Source organism: Lampetra fluviatilis, chromosome 15 (genome assembly GCF_964198595.1).
Source record: "Lampetra fluviatilis chromosome 15, kcLamFluv1.1, whole genome shotgun sequence".
NCBI lineage: Eukaryota > Metazoa > Chordata > Hyperoartia > Petromyzontiformes > Petromyzontidae > Lampetra > Lampetra fluviatilis.
In genome coordinates, this window is record NC_136289.1 from 988,329 (window position 1) to 1,006,478 (window position 18,150).

The 18,150-nt window shown below is 43.8% G+C and overlaps 2 protein-coding genes across 2 annotated transcripts; both read left to right on the plus strand.

The window, feature by feature from the left end:
• Nucleotides 1-670: 670 nt before the first annotated feature.
• Nucleotides 671-5,983, plus strand: LOC144936301 (indolethylamine N-methyltransferase-like). Its single transcript, XM_078863397.1, has 3 exons — nucleotides 671-845; nucleotides 1,555-1,762; nucleotides 5,557-5,983. Exons 1-3 carry the CDS (start codon nucleotides 671-673, stop codon nucleotides 5,981-5,983), a joined length of 810 nt encoding a protein of 269 aa, XP_078719523.1.
• Nucleotides 5,984-11,718: 5,735 nt separating this feature from the next.
• LOC144936047 (nicotinamide N-methyltransferase-like) lies at nucleotides 11,719-17,623 on the plus strand. The gene is made up of 4 exons (XM_078862856.1): nucleotides 11,719-11,759; nucleotides 12,852-13,030; nucleotides 13,906-14,113; nucleotides 16,972-17,623. Exons 2-4 carry the CDS (start codon nucleotides 12,865-12,867, stop codon nucleotides 17,396-17,398), a joined length of 801 nt encoding a protein of 266 aa, XP_078718982.1. The 5' UTR covers nucleotides 11,719-11,759; nucleotides 12,852-12,864; the 3' UTR covers nucleotides 17,399-17,623.
• The last annotated feature ends 527 nt before the right edge of the window (nucleotides 17,624-18,150 follow it).

Below are 18,150 nucleotides of genomic sequence, written 5' to 3' on the forward strand. Positions count from 1 at the left end.
GTAGGTCCTACAACACATTTGACAGCCCTTTGTCAATTCACTGCTGGTTGAATACCTCGACACGCTGAGCACATTTCACAAAGGCGAGTGCGGATTGGGAAAGTGGGGTAATCGGACAGGCTCAGTTATGGATATCAGATGTGAGCCAAGGGCAGGAATCCAATTCAGGTCACGAATCACTGCGCCACTGCTCTACCAGCAACCATTATATTATTTCATTTGAAGTCAATGCCGCAAATGTACGTGTGCTGCTATCTTCTGAAATTTGTATATGATACAGGAAGTTGTCTGTAATTTCAGATGAGGTGGAAATCATACCTCTGCCGCAACCAGCATTAAGTGGGGTGCCAATAACTCGCCCAACTGCTGGTTCTGATGTTGATGGGGGCAGGGTGGGGTCTTAGATGCAATTATCACAATCTTGCCCCTCTGCAGTGGACAACAAACAGCAAGTTCATCTTCTTGGGTTTTTCGGTAAAGTCACGTAGAAGGGAAGTAATAAAATAATACAAATAAAACATAAATTTTTTATTATTTTATTACTTCCCTTCTACGTGACTTTACCGAAAAAACCAAGAAGATTAATCCCTGCAGTCACGAAAGCTTTAAATCGAAATTTAAACAGCAAGTTGAATATTGTGTTCGCACACTGCACTGTCCTTGGCAGAGCATGGAGAAAATGGCTGAACAGGCTAAAGGCAAACCACACCGAGACTACCACTCGCTCTTCTCGGCACGCGCCTACCTGGAGAGGTACTACGAGCCGCTGCGCATTGGCGACAATGGCGGCGTGGAGCAGGTGACTATGTTCAACATGCAGTGTCTGCACGAGGCCTACATCAAGGGTAAGGCTGCTCGTGTGTCGCGGCCAACACGCAGTGTCCTGCATCGTAGATGTACAACACAGTCCTGGTGCAACTAACATGGGGAGGAGAGAACGCAGGAAACCTACACTGCTTTATGAACACTGGGAGGCAAGATTTGGGGTTCATTTGAGCTTTGTTGTCCAGCATTTCACTGTTAGTCGATGAGACCAGACCAAATTATCACTTGTCTCTACCACCTGAAATTTGTATTGTCCTAGCACCACTCCGCCAGGGCTCCAACCTCCTCCCTGGAGGCTGTCTCGTCGTTGTTGGTGATCAGGCCTCCCACTCATTCCACGTGGTTATCACATAATTCACTGTGGCCAGTATTATTGACAATTTTGTGGTTTGTTTATATGTATGTATGTATGCTAAATCTTGACTTAAAGCTTTTGTGACTTCAGAAATTCAAATTCTTTAGGTCTTTCAGTAAAGCTACGTAGATATAAAATAATAATAAAAATATCACGACGTTTCAATCGCAACACAAGCAATCGTCATCAGGTAAGAAACAGCAAATTTCACCTGATGACGATTGCTTGTGTTGCGATCGAAACGTCGTGATTTTTTTCTGTGGCTTTACCGAAAGACCCAAGGAATATGTATGTATGCTGTCGAACTTCTTTCGCACCCGCACGTTGCCAACCGTGTTAATCGGGGGTGCCGGGTCTGCGTGCGTGTGGCGCAGGGCCCGTGAAGGGGACCAGGATGCTGGATGTGGGCTGCGGCCCCACCATCTACCAGCTGCTCTTCGCCTGCGACAGCATCTGCGAGATCACCATGGCCGACTTCACGCCCGCCAACCGCCGCGAGGTGAAACTGTGGCGTGCAGACGACCCCAGCGCCTACAACTGGGACTCCCACATCCGCTACGCCTGCCAGCTGCAGGGAACACAGTAGGTGGCAACACCAGCCAGCATGCATACCGTACATGAGTGCAGTACAGGGATGGGAAAACGTTAGCGAGATCAGTGCTTCACAACCGGTGTGCCGTGGCACACTGGTGTGCTGTAGAAATGCCCCAGGTGTGCTGCGGTATTTTCGAAATTATAGGAAAAGAACCTCACTGTTCACAATCAAGAACAAAGTCCCCGCTTCATTCAATGGCCGATCCATCCCCCACACTCCACCTCCTGCCCTCCCCTCCCCATTGGTGGTGCATGTGCAGTACGTAAAGATAAGCTGTCAGCCCCCACCACCGGCCCTCTCAACTCCTTCAAACGTGCATGCCCCAGTTGGGCAAAACAGTGTGCCGCACAGATCGAGCAATTTCGAAAGTGAGTGTCTTGAAGCGAAAAGATTGAAAAGCACTAAGCTAGATCACATCTTGATGGTCAGCAGAAATTTCAAATGTTGGTGGCCCAACGCATCTGATCACCAAGTGGGCACTGCCGAGATCTCAGACAGCACAATTTGAGTTATTAGCAATGATGGACATGTGACACACAAACGCAGGATGTCGAATTCATACCAAGTCTGGTTTCTGAGATTAACATCAAATAGTTTTTTAACTATGTATACGAGGATTGAGCTTGGTAGCAAAACCTTTGTTCTTGCGATACCCACTGTGTGGAATCTCCTTCTGTCCTCTCTCAATTTGGTGAATTTACAATCAATAAATGCTCAACTCACACTTGATGTCGACTACAGCCACATTTGCATCTGCTACATGCAATTGTGATTTAACAAATTAATTTGCAAGTGCAATTCATCCTTTCTTTGTATTATTTTAATAATTATTATTCATGCCCTATTATTTTGATCGTGTTTACGTATACTTCTTTAATGTATCTACCTATGCAATTTCCCCAGTAAGTTTTCACTATTTCTACCTGTGAGATAGAGCTTTATAGGTCATCGGTTTAATCTAGCTTAAATAGAATGTGTCTATCAAATGTACCAGAAAAGCCATCTACTCATGCATGTGGACATTTTTGACATTTGTTAGATACGAATACAGTTGCTGTACAGGAATGTAATTATACATTCGTGGCACACATTTAAAATGCCAGGTTAGCAAGGACACGTTGAGATGTGGTTGATGTGATACAACACTCATGTGGTCCGCATAGCGTTCCTTACCTCTCACTGCAGTATTGCAGCATTCGTCCTTCAAAACAGCACACCAGTTGCAAGCGACCAAGAGAAAACAATAGGGCAGACCAAGAGAAAACAATAGGGCAGACCAAGAGAAAACAATAGGGCAGACCTCGACTTACGAACGGGTTCCATTCTCAATATCCATTCATAAGTCAGAACACAACAGTGAACTGTATTTAAATGAACATACTGTCAGTGTTAAAAAATGTGTGACGGTTCAATAAAAAAGCCAAGCATTGTTAAACTCAAAATAAGAATATCTTGTACATTTGCATGTAATATTACAATAAACATTGTATAGTAAATAAAATACAATATTATATAAAGTAACATAAAATAAAGCAACAGTTTTATTTTAACTTACCTTGAGTCCTGAAGCTGCCTTCCTTGTCGAAAGGGGCGCAATGAGTTCGCATATTTGCACACAGACACACACAAGATGGCGCCTACAGAGAAGATAGCCTTGTTGCTTGCTCTGACACAACTTTGCAGTTTTTGGTTGTTTTTTAAAATAATTTTTTACTTCTTTTACTCAGAACGTCTTTGTTATTATTTATTATAACCGCCAAGCACTTTTGGTCATTAGATCGTCGGTTACCCACCTCAATTTCTACTTTTCTGACCTGGGCCTTTTATTCGGACTCAGCGAAGCAGCTCCGTTTATATCTGACCTGCACCTGAGAGACTTTTTTGCTCAACAACATCTGCCATGTACCACTAAGTGGTGGTGACGTCACAATGGCGCTTGTGCCAGGCTATACGCATGTTAAGGCCATGTGAAGGGTTAAACGCCCACTGGTAGGTCATGGGACAGACCCAGGTGCCATGGGTCAAGTAACTAAGATGACTGGCCAATGCACCACTTGTGGCCCCTACTGTGCCAACTTGCTGTGTTTTAGCCACCCAGCGCTCTGCTCGTTGTTGTGAGCATCGCTTCTCTGCACTCTGTTGCTGGAGGGCAACTGCCTCCAACTGCCCAATAGCATCCTTCACGAGCCTCCTCCACACGCCAATCTTGACACCGCTGGTACCAGTCATCGGCAAGTCCACTCAGCTTCACATCTTCTTGTATCACATCACTCCATCTCTTCTCTAGCCTGTGCCACATTCGTTTAGCCACCTCTATCCAGCTGAACAAGAGCTTTTTAGGCATGTGGTGGCTGGCCATGCGGAATACATGACCCAGCCAATGCAGACTTGCCTGCTGGAGAAACTTTGTCCAGATCTTTCAAGGATTTGTGAGCTCCTCACACAATCCAGCCTGGTTAAACCCATGATGCATCATAGGCAGGCCAGCCTCAATGTTTCTAACCGGCAAAGATGTTATATTAGGGGGTGATGTTTCGCAAGTATAAAGAGAGGGCATGACCTTGGCCGATAAGACCTGAAGCTTTGTGTGGAGTGACAGATCATGTAGCATCCACACAGTGTTACGCAGCCAATGAAAAGATAATGCCGCTCGATTGATTTGGAGTGAGACCTCTGCTGTCAAACCGGAGCCGGTCATGAGCACACTGCCCAGGTATGGAAAACTCTCCACTATCTCCACAACTGCCCCATCACCAATTCGGAGTTGTGGGGGTGGCGTGTTTGATGGAACAAAATACCCACACATACACCCCCGCACACCCATGCAAAAACATACACACAAGCCCACACATACACCATGCACACACGCAGTCTCTCACGCTCACACATACTCTCTCACACACACATACATTCCGTATACTCGACAAAGCTCACTGTAATAATGTTGTACATATCATTCATAGTATATATTTGTATTCATTCATCCCACGCATATACACACGGATGTTATTTGGATTGTTATAGTGTTATTTGGTTTGTAATTTCGATTCGTTCGGATATTTCGTGTTTTAAAAATTTTGTTGATAATTTTTAGACATTCTACTGCGATGTTGTGGAGCTGACAACTCATGGATTTTGCTGCACCCGCTATAACATCAGGTTAACTGTGTATGTGCCCAATAAACGTTGATAGATCGACTCCCAGCGCAAGTCTGACTCATTACATCTCAAGGAGGATCGCTCGGCTTGACAAAATTGTTCCGCAGTTCAGTTTGCACGTGCGAGTTCGCGTTTTAGTTGACATTAAAAACAATCTCATGCAAGCTGGTTCATAAGTGCGAATCTTTGTAAGTCATGTGTTCATAAGTCGAGAATTGCCTGTACATTTTACCGATCATTATTATGCTTGGTAGCCCAAGAAAGCTTCACCTAAGCCTCAAGACTCATTTTCAGGAGGGTGCTGCCAAGTTTTTGGAATAGTGGGCGATTTTTCCGCATGTCATCCCAATTCATTTGCAGATAATTTGTTTGCATTGGGGTATTTGGCCTTTTATTCTTACATTGTTTTATTAGGGATGAGAGAAACTGGAGAACCTGGAGGAAACCCGTAGAATAAAGAGGTATAACATACAATCCCGCACCAGAAATGCCCCCGAGTCGGGAATCAAATCCAGGAGCCACTTGCTGTGAATCACAGACTATTACGCTACTCTTCCATACAATACACAAGCCCATTCACCCGCTGGACCCATGCTCTGTATCTGCGTTTCCACTTGTGCAGAGGACAGGAGAAGGCGAAGGCAGAGAGGCTGCGGCGTGCGATCAAGCACGTGCTGCCCTGTGACGTCTTGCAGAGCAACATCGTCCACCCCGAGCAGCCGACGCCGTTCGACGTCGTGCAGTCGTCCTTCTGCCTGGAGTGTGCGTGCGACACGGAGCTCAGCTTCCGTGCGGCGCTCCGCAACATGGCCGCGTTGCTGGTGCCAGGCGGGTGGCTCGTGCTCATCGGGGCCCTAGACCAGACGGTCTTTGTTGTGGCTGAGCAGAGTTTCGCTGCGCTACCCCTGAGTGAGGATATGGTGCGCGCTGCTGTGAGCGCAGCGGGCTTGCAGGTTGACACGTTCCGTGTGATCCCACGACCCCAAAGCCTCGAGGATGACCTATGTGACATAAGCGGCTTCTTCTTCCTTCTGGCCAAAAAGGGATAGTCGATGAGGCATCTTGCCGAGCATGTTGTTCAATTGCTACTGATTTGTAAAATGCATGCACAAGGCCAATGAATAAAAACATTTTAGATTATGAAACTGTAGTGTGAGATTCGTTTTTTGTTGTGATGTTTTATGAAACTTTGTTGAAATGAGTATCAATTTACTGATGAGTTACCACAAGCATGCCAGGTTTTTTTAAAATCCGATTAAATACAGGGAGTCCCTGGGTTATGGAAGCGTTATGTTCCCAATATCGATCTGTAACCAGGATTTTCCATATGTCGGAAATTGAAATTTTTCCCCCAAAATCAAAATAAAATCCCATCGCCAGAAAGTTGTGCCTCTTCTATCCGATTGCAAGTTCGTTTTCTCTTGGTACTGTATCACGCTGTTATTCGTTTTCTATCGCAACCTTGTATCGTATTGCGAAACATATGCTCTGCATTTCTATGATTATTTAATTTCATCGAATATCTACCCTAACACTTTCCATTATTAAACTAATGGAACATAATTTATGAATACCACGAAATATTTTTTTAGATTAATTGCTATCAAAATGCGGTCACTTCCGAATATTCGTTTACCATGCATTGGGAATTGGATACAATGCGATTTAATGAACAGAACTGCGTCGCGCGAGCAGGAACAAGCGGTTTTACAGCTGCCTCGTCGTAGCATAACACAAAGTGGGATGCTTATAGATGCTACCCACGCACATCAGTCTTTGTTCAGCCTGGATACGCATCTCATGTGTTATCACAGACTGTACCCTATATTAATTATTAAAACGCGATTTTCCCATAACGCGGTGTTCTTGAGGAATGCAACTACCGCGTTACCTAAAAGACTGTACCCCCTACAGAAATCCTTTTGGCATTTTGGGGGTGTCTTAATGTGAGGGATGTCTGGGGAAATCTTGGTTCATTTCAGCCGGTTTGGTTAATTCCAGCCAGAGGTCTGGTTTAAGGTTTAGCTTTGACCTGTATTTGCTTGTAATGGCAATTACAGCAAAAAAAATACAGCTTCACACAGGTAAGTTGTTCAGCATAGAATCAAGCTGTCAATTTCCTGTCTGAAATATGGGGATATTCCTCTTTTCTGAACTGCTAGCTGGAATGCTTTAAGTGTTACTCTTTGCACTGCAGATCATACAAAATAAAGTTTCTCATTTGGCATGAAAATAAACTGGGCAAAAAACAAGATACAGACCACCAAAGAGCAGCCTCACGATCTCAATAAAGTTCTAATAGTGCGCATTAATGTTGAGGTGGTCAAATAATTCACCTCCCTCAATCTCTCATTTGCACACAAAACATCCATTGTTCTGTCCGGGAATGCACATTTGATCTCATTGATGACATCCAGACACTCATATCTCTCCTCTGGTGACAGATAATCTAAGAAGGTGAGAAGTCTGATGCGTTGCAGACTCTCATACAGAAGTTTGTGTGCCCTCATGCTGCGGTTGTAATGATGACCACTGATCACTCCATTGATGGATCCTGGGGCAACAACTTCGGACTCAATGAGTATGTCTTGCAGTCCTGCATCTCCAAACCTTTTTCCTAGAATGCTCAGGTAGGACATGCATGTGTGAAATTCACATAGTCTAATCACTTAGGGGTCTGCCTCCGACCCTTAGATGCAAGATACACAATGTCTTGACAGATAGATATCACTTTTAGGTTCAAATCATCTGGAATATCAACATAATGGGCCAGTGTTGGTTCCTCAGTTGCACCAATAATCCAGGAAATCAGATTGTACAGTTCAATTGGAAGGGCAGATTTTGCCTCACTCACATTTAGGTCATCTGATGTGGGTGGCCACGGGCATTTCATACCGGGAGTCACACAGAAGCATCTTTAATATTAATGCCGCACTGTAAAGTGTCCTCGTGTCCTCCGCAGTATTGATGGAGGCCATTGAACTTGGTCTTTGTGGACCAGCTTTTGCACTAGCCCTGTTTTCACAGTCACTTTCGCTAGTTACCTCAGTTGACTCTGTTGTTTCCGTACCTGATGGATGAGGTAGCCTGTCTATCAGCTTATCTGCAGACAATGTCTCAACGAAAACCATCTCACTTATGTTGCGCTTCTTGGGGGAGTGAAACACCAGCTGGGGGAAATCATGGGCCAACCTCCTCTTCAATTTATCCTGCCTGAATCAAAAAGATAGAGTGAAAGATGATCACAATGGTATAAATAAAGATATATTCACACTGAATTTGTTTTAAGTTAAAATACACTGTTAACAGATTCTACACGTTATAAAATATGATTATGATTATTATGAATTCCATTTTTGTTAGAAAAATAATGTTGCATAAACGTTCTTTCCAAAGATTCAAAAGACATTTGTGGTATTCAAATTACCTGTAGTTTGAAGCATCAAGATCTTCATGTTTTTTCACCAGATTTAAAAATATCCTTCTTAGCTGAGTCATTGTCAACACCTCTTGGTTTACAATTATTCTATGGCGGATGATCCTGTCACAGAAGATCTTGTAGCTGGCATCGAAGGTTGGCTCATTTCTGAAAAGAAAACACATTAAAAACAGAAAAGATGTATTACTGTATGTGCCATAACTATTGCACAATGGCTTCAATTTTAAATGTAGTATAAATAGTAGCGAATCGAAACCTGACAAAGTGATTTGAGATTTTTTTTATTCTTCAGCAAGAAAATTATTTCTAGTTTCTTCTACCTTAACAAATCACTAAACATTTTTTCATTTTGAATTACTGGTGCAATAGTTATGCAGTCAAGACTGTGTTTACAGACAAATCGACAATATACACGGTCAATGCTTTACTTTTGAAATGCGAAAATGTGAGGGAATTATTAATTATTATTTAATAATATAAAATATTAATAACTCACTATTCTTCTGAGGTCACAGTAACTGATGCACTAGACTTTGTCAAGAACCTGGTGTACTGTCTATAACAGGACTTGTGGTATCGCACCTCCAGAGACACACCGTCTTTGTCTCGAATATGCACAAGAATGCTAGTGTCTTCCTTCATCTCAGCAGCTTTCAGCAACTTGCCTGTAAATAAATAAATACGAATTAAACTAATAAAAAACTGTGTTAAGAGTTAAACAATATTGAGTGTTCTGGCTGTAGCTTTATGCAAAACAATGCAAATCTGTCTCTGACTGTAAAATAAACATTACATAAATTATGTAATTGTAATTGAAAGTTAGCCATGGTACCCAGCATAAGGGAATAAAAGTTCAAACGTGTGTGTGTGTGTTTGTGTGTGTGTTTTGTTTTGACCTACCTGCTGACGTTTCTGCCTGTGAAAGATGGTCCTTCTGGCGTTTGCCTCTCACAGGAATGTACTTGTCCGTTTTCATCTTGGACTGTTTACCTGTCGTCCCAAAAAAGCGGCCACCTTATTGGTCTAGTGGGAAGCACGTGACGATTGTTCCGCGAAGCCTCATCACTGATGATCAAGATATGATTTCGCGAGGAAAGAAATATTGCCGACTTTAAACAGTAATAAAAAGTAAACTGCAGGATTACACATGGAGAACTTTTATTTTCACTCCCAAAAACAATAGATCTTTTTATTAGAATGAAAAGAATTTAGTGCCCCATATATGGGAACGGGATTAAACGTAAAACGTCTTCACCTTACGGCCTATGTTAGCGAGCACCTCTTAAGGCATGAACAGCACACAAGGTAGGTAGCCAGCACCACGCGCGGCCGCTTTGGTCTCCCTGGTGGTGATGTTTTCAAAGCACACACCTCACAGCACTTATCCAAGAGATAACCACGCAGAGATAAAACTGTTGTAGTTAGATTGCACTCACGGCTTCTGCCGTAAGGATCTGCCGATTGCTATCTCAGTGCATCTGGTGATAGCACTGAGCGCTATAAAAGCACGCCCGCTCTGTCATCTCACATCCAGCTGAAGAAGGAGATTCAGGTAAGAGTGCATTGCACACGATGCTTAGTACAAGGTTCTTCTATGATCATTATAATCCTCATATTCGTATTTGTAATTGGTATACGTTTAAAATATACGAATAAATGTTCTGTTTACAATCACACGAGGGACATCTAATTTATTTATGTTTATCTCGAGGAATAATGGGCAATAGATGCTGATGATGAAAATAAAACTTATAGACAAAGTAAAAATAATAAAATGTTACCCTGTTTGTCGGTGATCATGAATGTGAGATTCCGTATGTGCTATCAAACTGTGCTGTGCTTTTCTGAGATCACCATCAAAATAAGTTCCACGTTGTGTAACGAGTTCCTTTACTGCACAGTTCTGGCCCAGACTACAAAGCAACTCTTGCAGTATAAAAAAAAAGTTGCCTTTTACTATATAATACACAAACTATCTGGAGATATTGTTCATACATGTTACGTATAATACTGCTGCTACTGAACACAATCACCTAGACGTTCATCTATTGATATGCAAATAATGTACAATCTGTGCAGTTCAGCAGTGATTGCTGCAGTTTTGGATTCCTCTGTTGCAGTGGCGGCTCCTGCAAAATCTCTCAGGGGGGGCAAATGTCTGGATGATTGATAAGGCCCACACATGCAATGAATAAATTAACAGCTTAAGCATGTAAAGGCAACTTCACTTCTTTAATATTAATGAAAAATAAAGTGACTCTTACAATACATCTTGTTTGTATATATACTCACTATTAAAACAAACCACTCAAGTTTATTTATTAAAGATTCCACTAGGTGGCGATAAATTATATTGTTGGATGAAACGTGCTTACGTATGATGACGTTAGCACGTATGATGACGTAAGCACGTTAGTGCATGCCCTCACGGAAGCCATAGAGAATGCATTGCAGCGCCCCCGTTCGAAAAAAAACATCTTTGAATGTAAGTCTATGGGGCCACTCGGGGAGATTCTCAGCCGTAGTGAAATCGCCCAAAAAGAGGCGGTACTCCACAGAACGTGACATGACGCTGATTGGACTATATCCAGAGGCTGACAGTGACGGCTAGCGTGACTCTGTGGTTGAATGACATTAGTGGTGCGTCTATAATTGCCCACGGCCACTTGCGTTAGGGCAAGCTTCGGGGCCACTTCCTGGAGTCGTGGAGTTCTGCCATTACGAGTACGGTACATTTCATTTAAGCGTGTTTAAAAAAAGTATTTTTAAAATATTACTTAGTTTTTATTGTCTTTGAAATCTCTCAGGGGGGGCAAATGTCTGGATGATTGATAAGGCCCACACATGCAATGAATAAATTAACAGCTTAAGCATGTAAAGGCAACTTCACTTCTTTAATATTAATGAAAAATAAAGTGACTCTTACAATACATCTTGTTTGTATATATACTCACTATTAAAACAAACCACTCAAGTTTATTTATTAAAGATTCCACTAGGTGGCGATAAATTATATTGTTGGATGAAACGTGCTTACGTATGATGACGTTAGCACGTATGATGACGTAAGCACGTTAGTGCATGCCCTCACGGAAGCCATAGAGAATGCATTGCAGCGCCCCCGTTCGAAAAAAAACATCTTTGAATGTAAGTCTATGGGGCCACTCGGGGAGATTCTCAGCCGTAGTGAAATCGCCCAAAAAGAGGCGGTACTCCACAGAACGTGACATGACGCTGATTGGACTATATCCAGAGGCTGACAGTGACGGCTAGCGTGACTCTGTGGTTGAATGACATTAGTGGTGCGTCTATAATTGCCCACGGCCACTTGCGTTAGGGCAAGCTTCGGGGCCACTTCCTGGAGTCGTGGAGTTCTGCCATTACGAGTACGGTACATTTCATTTAAGCGTGTTTAAAAAAGTATTTTTAAAATATTACTTAGTTTTTATTGTCTTTGAACCTATCTACGTGACTTTACCGCAAGACCCAAAGAGTATGAGAAAGAACAAGTTCACGTTCCGATTTAAAACTTTCGTGACTGCAGGGATTCATCTTCTTGGTTCTTTCGGTAAAGTCACGTAGAAGGGAAAAAAAAAACATTAAATCAATTATTATGTTATTATGTTTTTATTTGTATTATTTGTGTTATGTTTTATTTATTATTATTGATTATTTCCCTTCTACGTGACTTTACCGAAATAACCAAGAAGAAGTTCACGTTTTTTTCTCAATCCGAGTGGTGTAGCCTTGCTTGAATTTACCAACAGCCATACTCCGAGCTCAATGCACACAACTGATATTGCATTCATAAGATTATATATTTTCAGGTCATATATAGTATTTTGTATATTAAGGTTTTGTGTGATCCATTCGGCCACTAGAGGCGATTACATTTCCCGCAACATACACATTTTTCCTAAACCAAATAGTGAGCTTGAATGGGGCATATCGTTATTGAATAACCAGAGGGCTGGAGGTGTGAATCATAACCCTACTATGGTATAAAAGGCAGGTCCTACAACAAGTTTTACAGCCATTTGTCAATCCACTGCTGGATTAATACCTCGATACGCTCAGCCATGGTATGGGTTGGGACAGTTGGTAGAGGGGACAGGACTAGTTCTATTGTTATATGTAAGCCATGTCCAGGAATGGAACTCAGGTCAACGAGCTCAGTGTGCGAATCACTGCGCCACTGCTTCACCAACAACCGTTTTATTTGTTTCATTGAACTTCATGCTGCAAATGTATGATTGTGATGATTTCTCTTGGTGTTTGGCAATTACACAGGCAGTTGTCTGTTAATACAGGTGTGACGTGGACATCATGAACATTTCTGCGGAAACCAGCTTTAAGTGGGGTGCGACAAACTAGCCCAACTGCTGGTTCTGATGTTGATGGGGGGCATCGTGGCCCTTTGCAGTGGGCAAACAAAAAAGGTTGATGATTGCATTCGCACACTCTGCTGCCGTTGGCAGAGCAAGGAGGATAATGGCTGCACAGGCTAAAGGCAAACCACACCGAGACTACCACTCGCTCTTCTCGGCACGCGCCTACCTGGAGAAGTACTACGAGCCGCTGCGCATTGGCGACAATAGCGGCGTGGAGGAGGTGGCTATGTTCAACATGCAGTGTCTGCACGAGGCCTACATCAAGGGTAAGGCTGCTCGTGTGTCGCGGCCAACACGCAGTGTCCTGCATCGTAGATGCAGGACACAGTCCTGGTGCAACTAGCACGAGAAGGGGAGTTCGCTGGGAGGCACGATTTGGGGTTCCCACGCTTCTTGTCAGCCATCTTCTCAGTGGAGTTTAGTTGTGGTGTCAATGCCCCACTCCTCTGGAGGTGTCGTTTATTGTGAAAATTCGGTCACAGTTCCTATGATCACTGTTCCATTGCTTTTATGGCTTTATTTTGGTGATTTCTAAAAGTTTTTTGGTTTGGCCATGTTTGTTAGTTGTAGTACAGAGTTAGACTGATGGCCTTAATCTAAGTTGTCTTGTGGTTATTGTTGTTTGTCTTGCATTCAACTGGGATTTTTGCACACAGCGTTGGTGTACGGTGTTTTTTAATGGAATTTTTGCATTTTTTTCCTGGATTTTCAGTTTGCACATAGTCACATAGTCATTTTAAGATGGTTTCTTGTTCATGTTTTTGTTTTTTGTTTGTTGCGGTTGCACCCGATTCAAGAGCCGAATGGCTCACAGGGCTATACCTAATAAATTAACTTGAACTTAAACAACATTTCACCGTTAGTCCACGAGACCTGCCCAGATATTCTCATTCGTCGGTACCGCCTAAGGTGGCATAACTTTAGCGGACCCAATTTCTTTACATCGCCAATTCGAGTAAGTTCAATGTATGTTGAACTTTTTTCACACCGTATGTATCCAACCGTGCTAATCGGAGGTGCTTGATAATGCCATGTCACGCGGCTATTACATAATTGTCTGCAGCCGGTGTTATTGACGAATGTGTTGCGTTTGTTTGTTATTCATCCTCGTGCCGGGGGTTCGTGCGTGCGTGTGGCACAGGGCCCGTGAAGGGGACCAGGATGCTGGATGTGGGCTGCGGCCCCACCATCCACCAGCTGCTCTTCGCCTGCGACAGCATCTGCGAGATCACCATGGCCGACTTCACGCCCGCCAACCGCCGCGAGGTGGAGCTGTGGCGTGCAGACGACCCCAGCGCCTACAACTGGGACTCCTACATCCGCTACGCCTGCCATCTGCAGGGAACCCAGTGGGTGGCAACACCAGCCGGCATGCACGCCGTGCACTAGCACAGAACTGTGCAGGGACGGCAGCAATGTTAGCTATCGGTCAGGGCTTCGCAACTGGTGTGCTGAAATTCCCAGGTGTGCCGCGGTGTTTCAGAAATTATAGAAAAGAACCCCACTGCTCGCAAGCTAGGGGGCCGTCCATAAATGATGTCACGCACCTAGGGCGGGGGGGGGTCAGACATTTGTGACGATGGGGGGGGGGGTTTGAGAAATGTGACGTCACATCAAAATGCGCAACTTTAAATAAATATAGACAACACGTTCTACTTAATTAAATAGACTTTTTAATAAATGTTCTCTCCTACATCATCAGAGTGCAGCCGCACATTAAATACGCACTACAATGACAATAGTTTAAAGCGATTTGAAGCATGTGTTTTTTTTTGGGGGGGGGGGGGGGGGCAGAGCTTTGTGACGTCATATTTGAGGGGGGGTCTGACTTTTTGTGACGCCGTGTGTCGAAGCGGGGGGGAGGGTCCAAAATCGTCCAAAATCGCGTGACGCCATTTATGGACGGCCCCTAGGACAGACGATCTTTCCTCCTTCAGTCGCCCATCCTGCCTCCAAACCCCACCTCGTGACAGAGACAGCCAGCAAGCCGTCACCTTCGGCCCTCTCAGCTCCCATAGCATGTATGTTCAGTTCGGTGGCTGCACTACTAATTATTTTAGAATGAATTTGTAAGTGAACTCGGGGGTTGACGTGCTCACAAGGATGGACGCGAAGACTTCTCCATGGCAGATTCACTTTTATTCTCTAACTCCCAACTCGAAGTCTGTACGTAGGAGAATGCCACGCTCCGCTCTCAGTCCACGTGTCACAGAACATCCTCTCTGATGATGTCTTTTACTGCGCCACCTGGTGGTCATAGTGAACAAACACTTTTATTTATTTTCCCTGTTTCCGAAAAAAATTATATTTGAGCCTCCCCCCCCTTTGCCAACATTTTAGCGAGTAACTTATAGTTGGAATTTAACAATGAGATTGACCTATAGTTTCCTACCAGTTCTGGTTGGGTGTTAGGCTTGTGCATAACCGAGATTCTAGCTTCGTTCATGGAACTCAGAAGACCACCTTAGGGAGAAAGCTGCATTGATGTCCTCGAGCAGGTCCGCAGTCATTTGGGTCCACACCGCCTTTACAGAATTCAACAGGGAAGCCATCTGGGCCCGGGCCTTGCCAGACGAAGATTGTTTTCATTGCATCACTAAATTCTTTTTTTTGTATTATTTGTAATGATTGCTGTTCATTTTTTTCTACGTAATTCTGTTTTGTTAGAGTTTTGTTAGAGTTTACGTATTGTTCCTCTGTAATATTCCACTATTTCACGCATCTTTGGGTTTGAGGTCTCTGAGAATGAGCTTCATAGCTCATTGCGTTCTCCCAGCTTAAATAAAGCGTCCGTCTCCAGAACAGATATCATAGACGTCATCTACTTATACATAAGTGGACTTGTCTTGACATATTCTTGGTTCTTTATATTATAAAATAATATAATTATAATACAGTATTAATATTATTTTATTATTTCCCTTCTACGTGACTTTACAAGAAAGAACCAAGAATATTAATCCCTGCAGTCACGAAAGCTTTAAATCAAAATTTGTCTTGACATGTTAAAAAGCATTGGTTAGATACTTTACAGGAATGTAGTTCAAATATAGTTAAACATGCATTGCACACATGTGCAATGCCAGGTTAGCGAGGACGAGGTTTGGTGGATGTGATGCAACAAACATGTGGTCCGAATGGCGTTCCTCACCTCTCTCATTCCGGTCGTGTGGCAATGCGTCCGTGCAAACAGCTCGCCTGTTGAAGCCACCATCAGAAAACAATACCTATGTGTATGATTGTATCATGATTATGCTTGCTTGCCCAGGGAAGCCTCACAGTGCCGCCCCAATACTTGTTCGTGAGGCCACTGCCAAGTTTTCACAGTAAGGGGCGATGTTACTATTTGTAGCCTCAATTGAGTTAATTTTCAGTAAAAATGTTTTCGGCATTGTGATGTTTGGTCATTGCTAGTTACAGGCATACCCCTGTTTATGCCCAGGATGCGTTCCTGAAAAGCAGAACTTAAATCGAAGTATTTTTGGTGGATCTTAGCGTGGTACAGTTCCTTGACAGAGGATGCTCAGTAATTAATTGCGCATATATACTGTACAACATTTGGTATGCAAAGTAAGTATGTATTAGTAATGTATTAAGATATATTACTACGTCTATTCTGTTATATGTATTAATAGTTGTTTATCATGTAAAATCGTTTACACTTGGAAACAAAATAGTCGCCATAAAAAAAACAGTATGTGGGGGAAACAAATAGTAGAGTAGAGTGCACATGAAAGAGAGTGTATTTTTATTTTATTTTTATTTTCACCTACGTGACTTTACCGAAAGAACCAATGAGTAGATTGTAGCGGCACTAACACTTGAGCGTAAAAAAATAATTGGGGCCGAATGGTTAAGTTCGTTAATATCGAGTGTGTTATGACGAGGTACACAGCATGTAATATGGGACTTGTTAATCAATAAATTGAGTACGTTGCAGAGAAAGTATGTGACACGGGAGGGCGTAAATCGATGTGTTACTACATTGTATATTCGTTATGGGAGGAAACCGGAGATCCTGGAGGGAACCCATGCAAAACCACAGTAGAACATACAAACTCCACACCAGAAAGGCGTCCGAGTCGGGAATCAAACCCAGGTGCCTCTTGCTGTGAATCACAGAGGTTACCATTCCGCTACCCTGCCGTCCAATACTAAAGGCCATTCACCCGCTGAACCCATGCTCTCTGCGTTCCCACTTGTGCAGAGGACAGGAGAAGGCGAGGGCAGAGAGGCTGCGGCGTGCGATCAAGCACGTGCTGCCCTGTGACGTCTTGCAGAGCAACATCGTCCACCCCGAGCAGCCGGCGCCGTTCGACGTCGTGCAGTCGTCCTTCTGCCTGGAGTGCGCGTGCGACACGGAGCTCAGCTTCCGTGCGGCGCTCCGCAACGTGGCCGCGCTGCTGGTGCCGGGCGGGTGGTTTGTGCTCATCGGGGCTCTGGGTCAAACGGTCTACTACGTGGCGGAGCAGAGCTTCGCAGCGCTGCCCCTGAGTGAGGATGTGGTGCGCGCTGCCGTGCACGCGGCAGGCTTGCAGGTTGACACGTTCCGTGTGCTCCCGCGACCCCAAAGCCTCGAGGTTGACCTCAGTGACCTGAGTGGCTTCTTCTTCCTTCTGGCCAAGAAGGGATAGTCGATGGGGCATCCTGCCGAGAATGTTGTTCCGTTGCTACCGATTGGAAAATGCATGCACCAGGCCAATGGATTAAAAAAATGTGGATGGATTATGAAACTGCAGTCTGAGCTTCGTTTTCGTGTTGCATGATGATGTTTCTTCAAACTGTTTGTGGGGTATTTGTTTAGATAAGCATTGGTTTACAGATGAATTGCTGCGGCAACTACCACAATTCTGCCGAGAATTGACAACACATGATTAAATGCTCAACAAACTAAATATCGATTACAAGTGTAATAATTATTGGTGGAATGGTACGGAATAATGCCTTGTATTTGCAAACATTTGATTTGCAAGGCGGGTTATCCACAAAACTCTCACCACAGCACGGATAATTCGCATCCCGCTTCAGTGTCACATACAACGTGGTTGTTAATCACAGACACACTTTCACCAGGAGCACACTGTGGCTCCAGGTATCCTGTGATCTCTGCCTCTGGATTTCTAGCGAAGAAACCTTGTAGCCCTGCAGGAGAATCAGTTTGTTGACAGCCCACTGGCACGTGACATCCGTGCCTCCCAAACTCCGTGCCTCCTCTTGAACCCCGCAGCCCAGCTTCCAACGATTTCCCATCTTTTCGATTCTCATGCATTTCAAACCGTTAGACGCTGAGTGCACCTGATGATTCTTGATCACGGAACGCGCTGCACCATGTGGGCCACAAGAACTGGAGATTGAGATGCACCGCATGAAACCTTGCCTCCCCATT

What these genes read in the sequence shown, in the direction of transcription:
- LOC144936301 (XM_078863397.1), top strand. Translation starts at nt 671, where the DNA reads ATGGAGAAAATGGCTGAACAGGCTAAAGGCAAACCACACCGAGACTAC. An exon ending in GCACGAGGCCTACATCAAGG is followed by an intron (nt 846 to 1,554) that starts GTAAGGCTGCTC and finishes CGTGTGGCGCAG; the next exon opens with GGCCCGTGAAGGGGACCAGG. An exon ending in TGCCAGCTGCAGGGAACACA is followed by an intron (nt 1,763 to 5,556) that starts GTAGGTGGCAAC and finishes CCACTTGTGCAG; the next exon opens with AGGACAGGAGAAGGCGAAGG.
- LOC144936047 (XM_078862856.1), top strand. Translation starts at nt 12,865, where the DNA reads ATGGCTGCACAGGCTAAAGGCAAACCACACCGAGACTACCACTCGCTC. An exon ending in GCACGAGGCCTACATCAAGG is followed by an intron (nt 13,031 to 13,905) that starts GTAAGGCTGCTC and finishes CGTGTGGCACAG; the next exon opens with GGCCCGTGAAGGGGACCAGG. An exon ending in TGCCATCTGCAGGGAACCCA is followed by an intron (nt 14,114 to 16,971) that starts GTGGGTGGCAAC and finishes CCACTTGTGCAG; the next exon opens with AGGACAGGAGAAGGCGAGGG.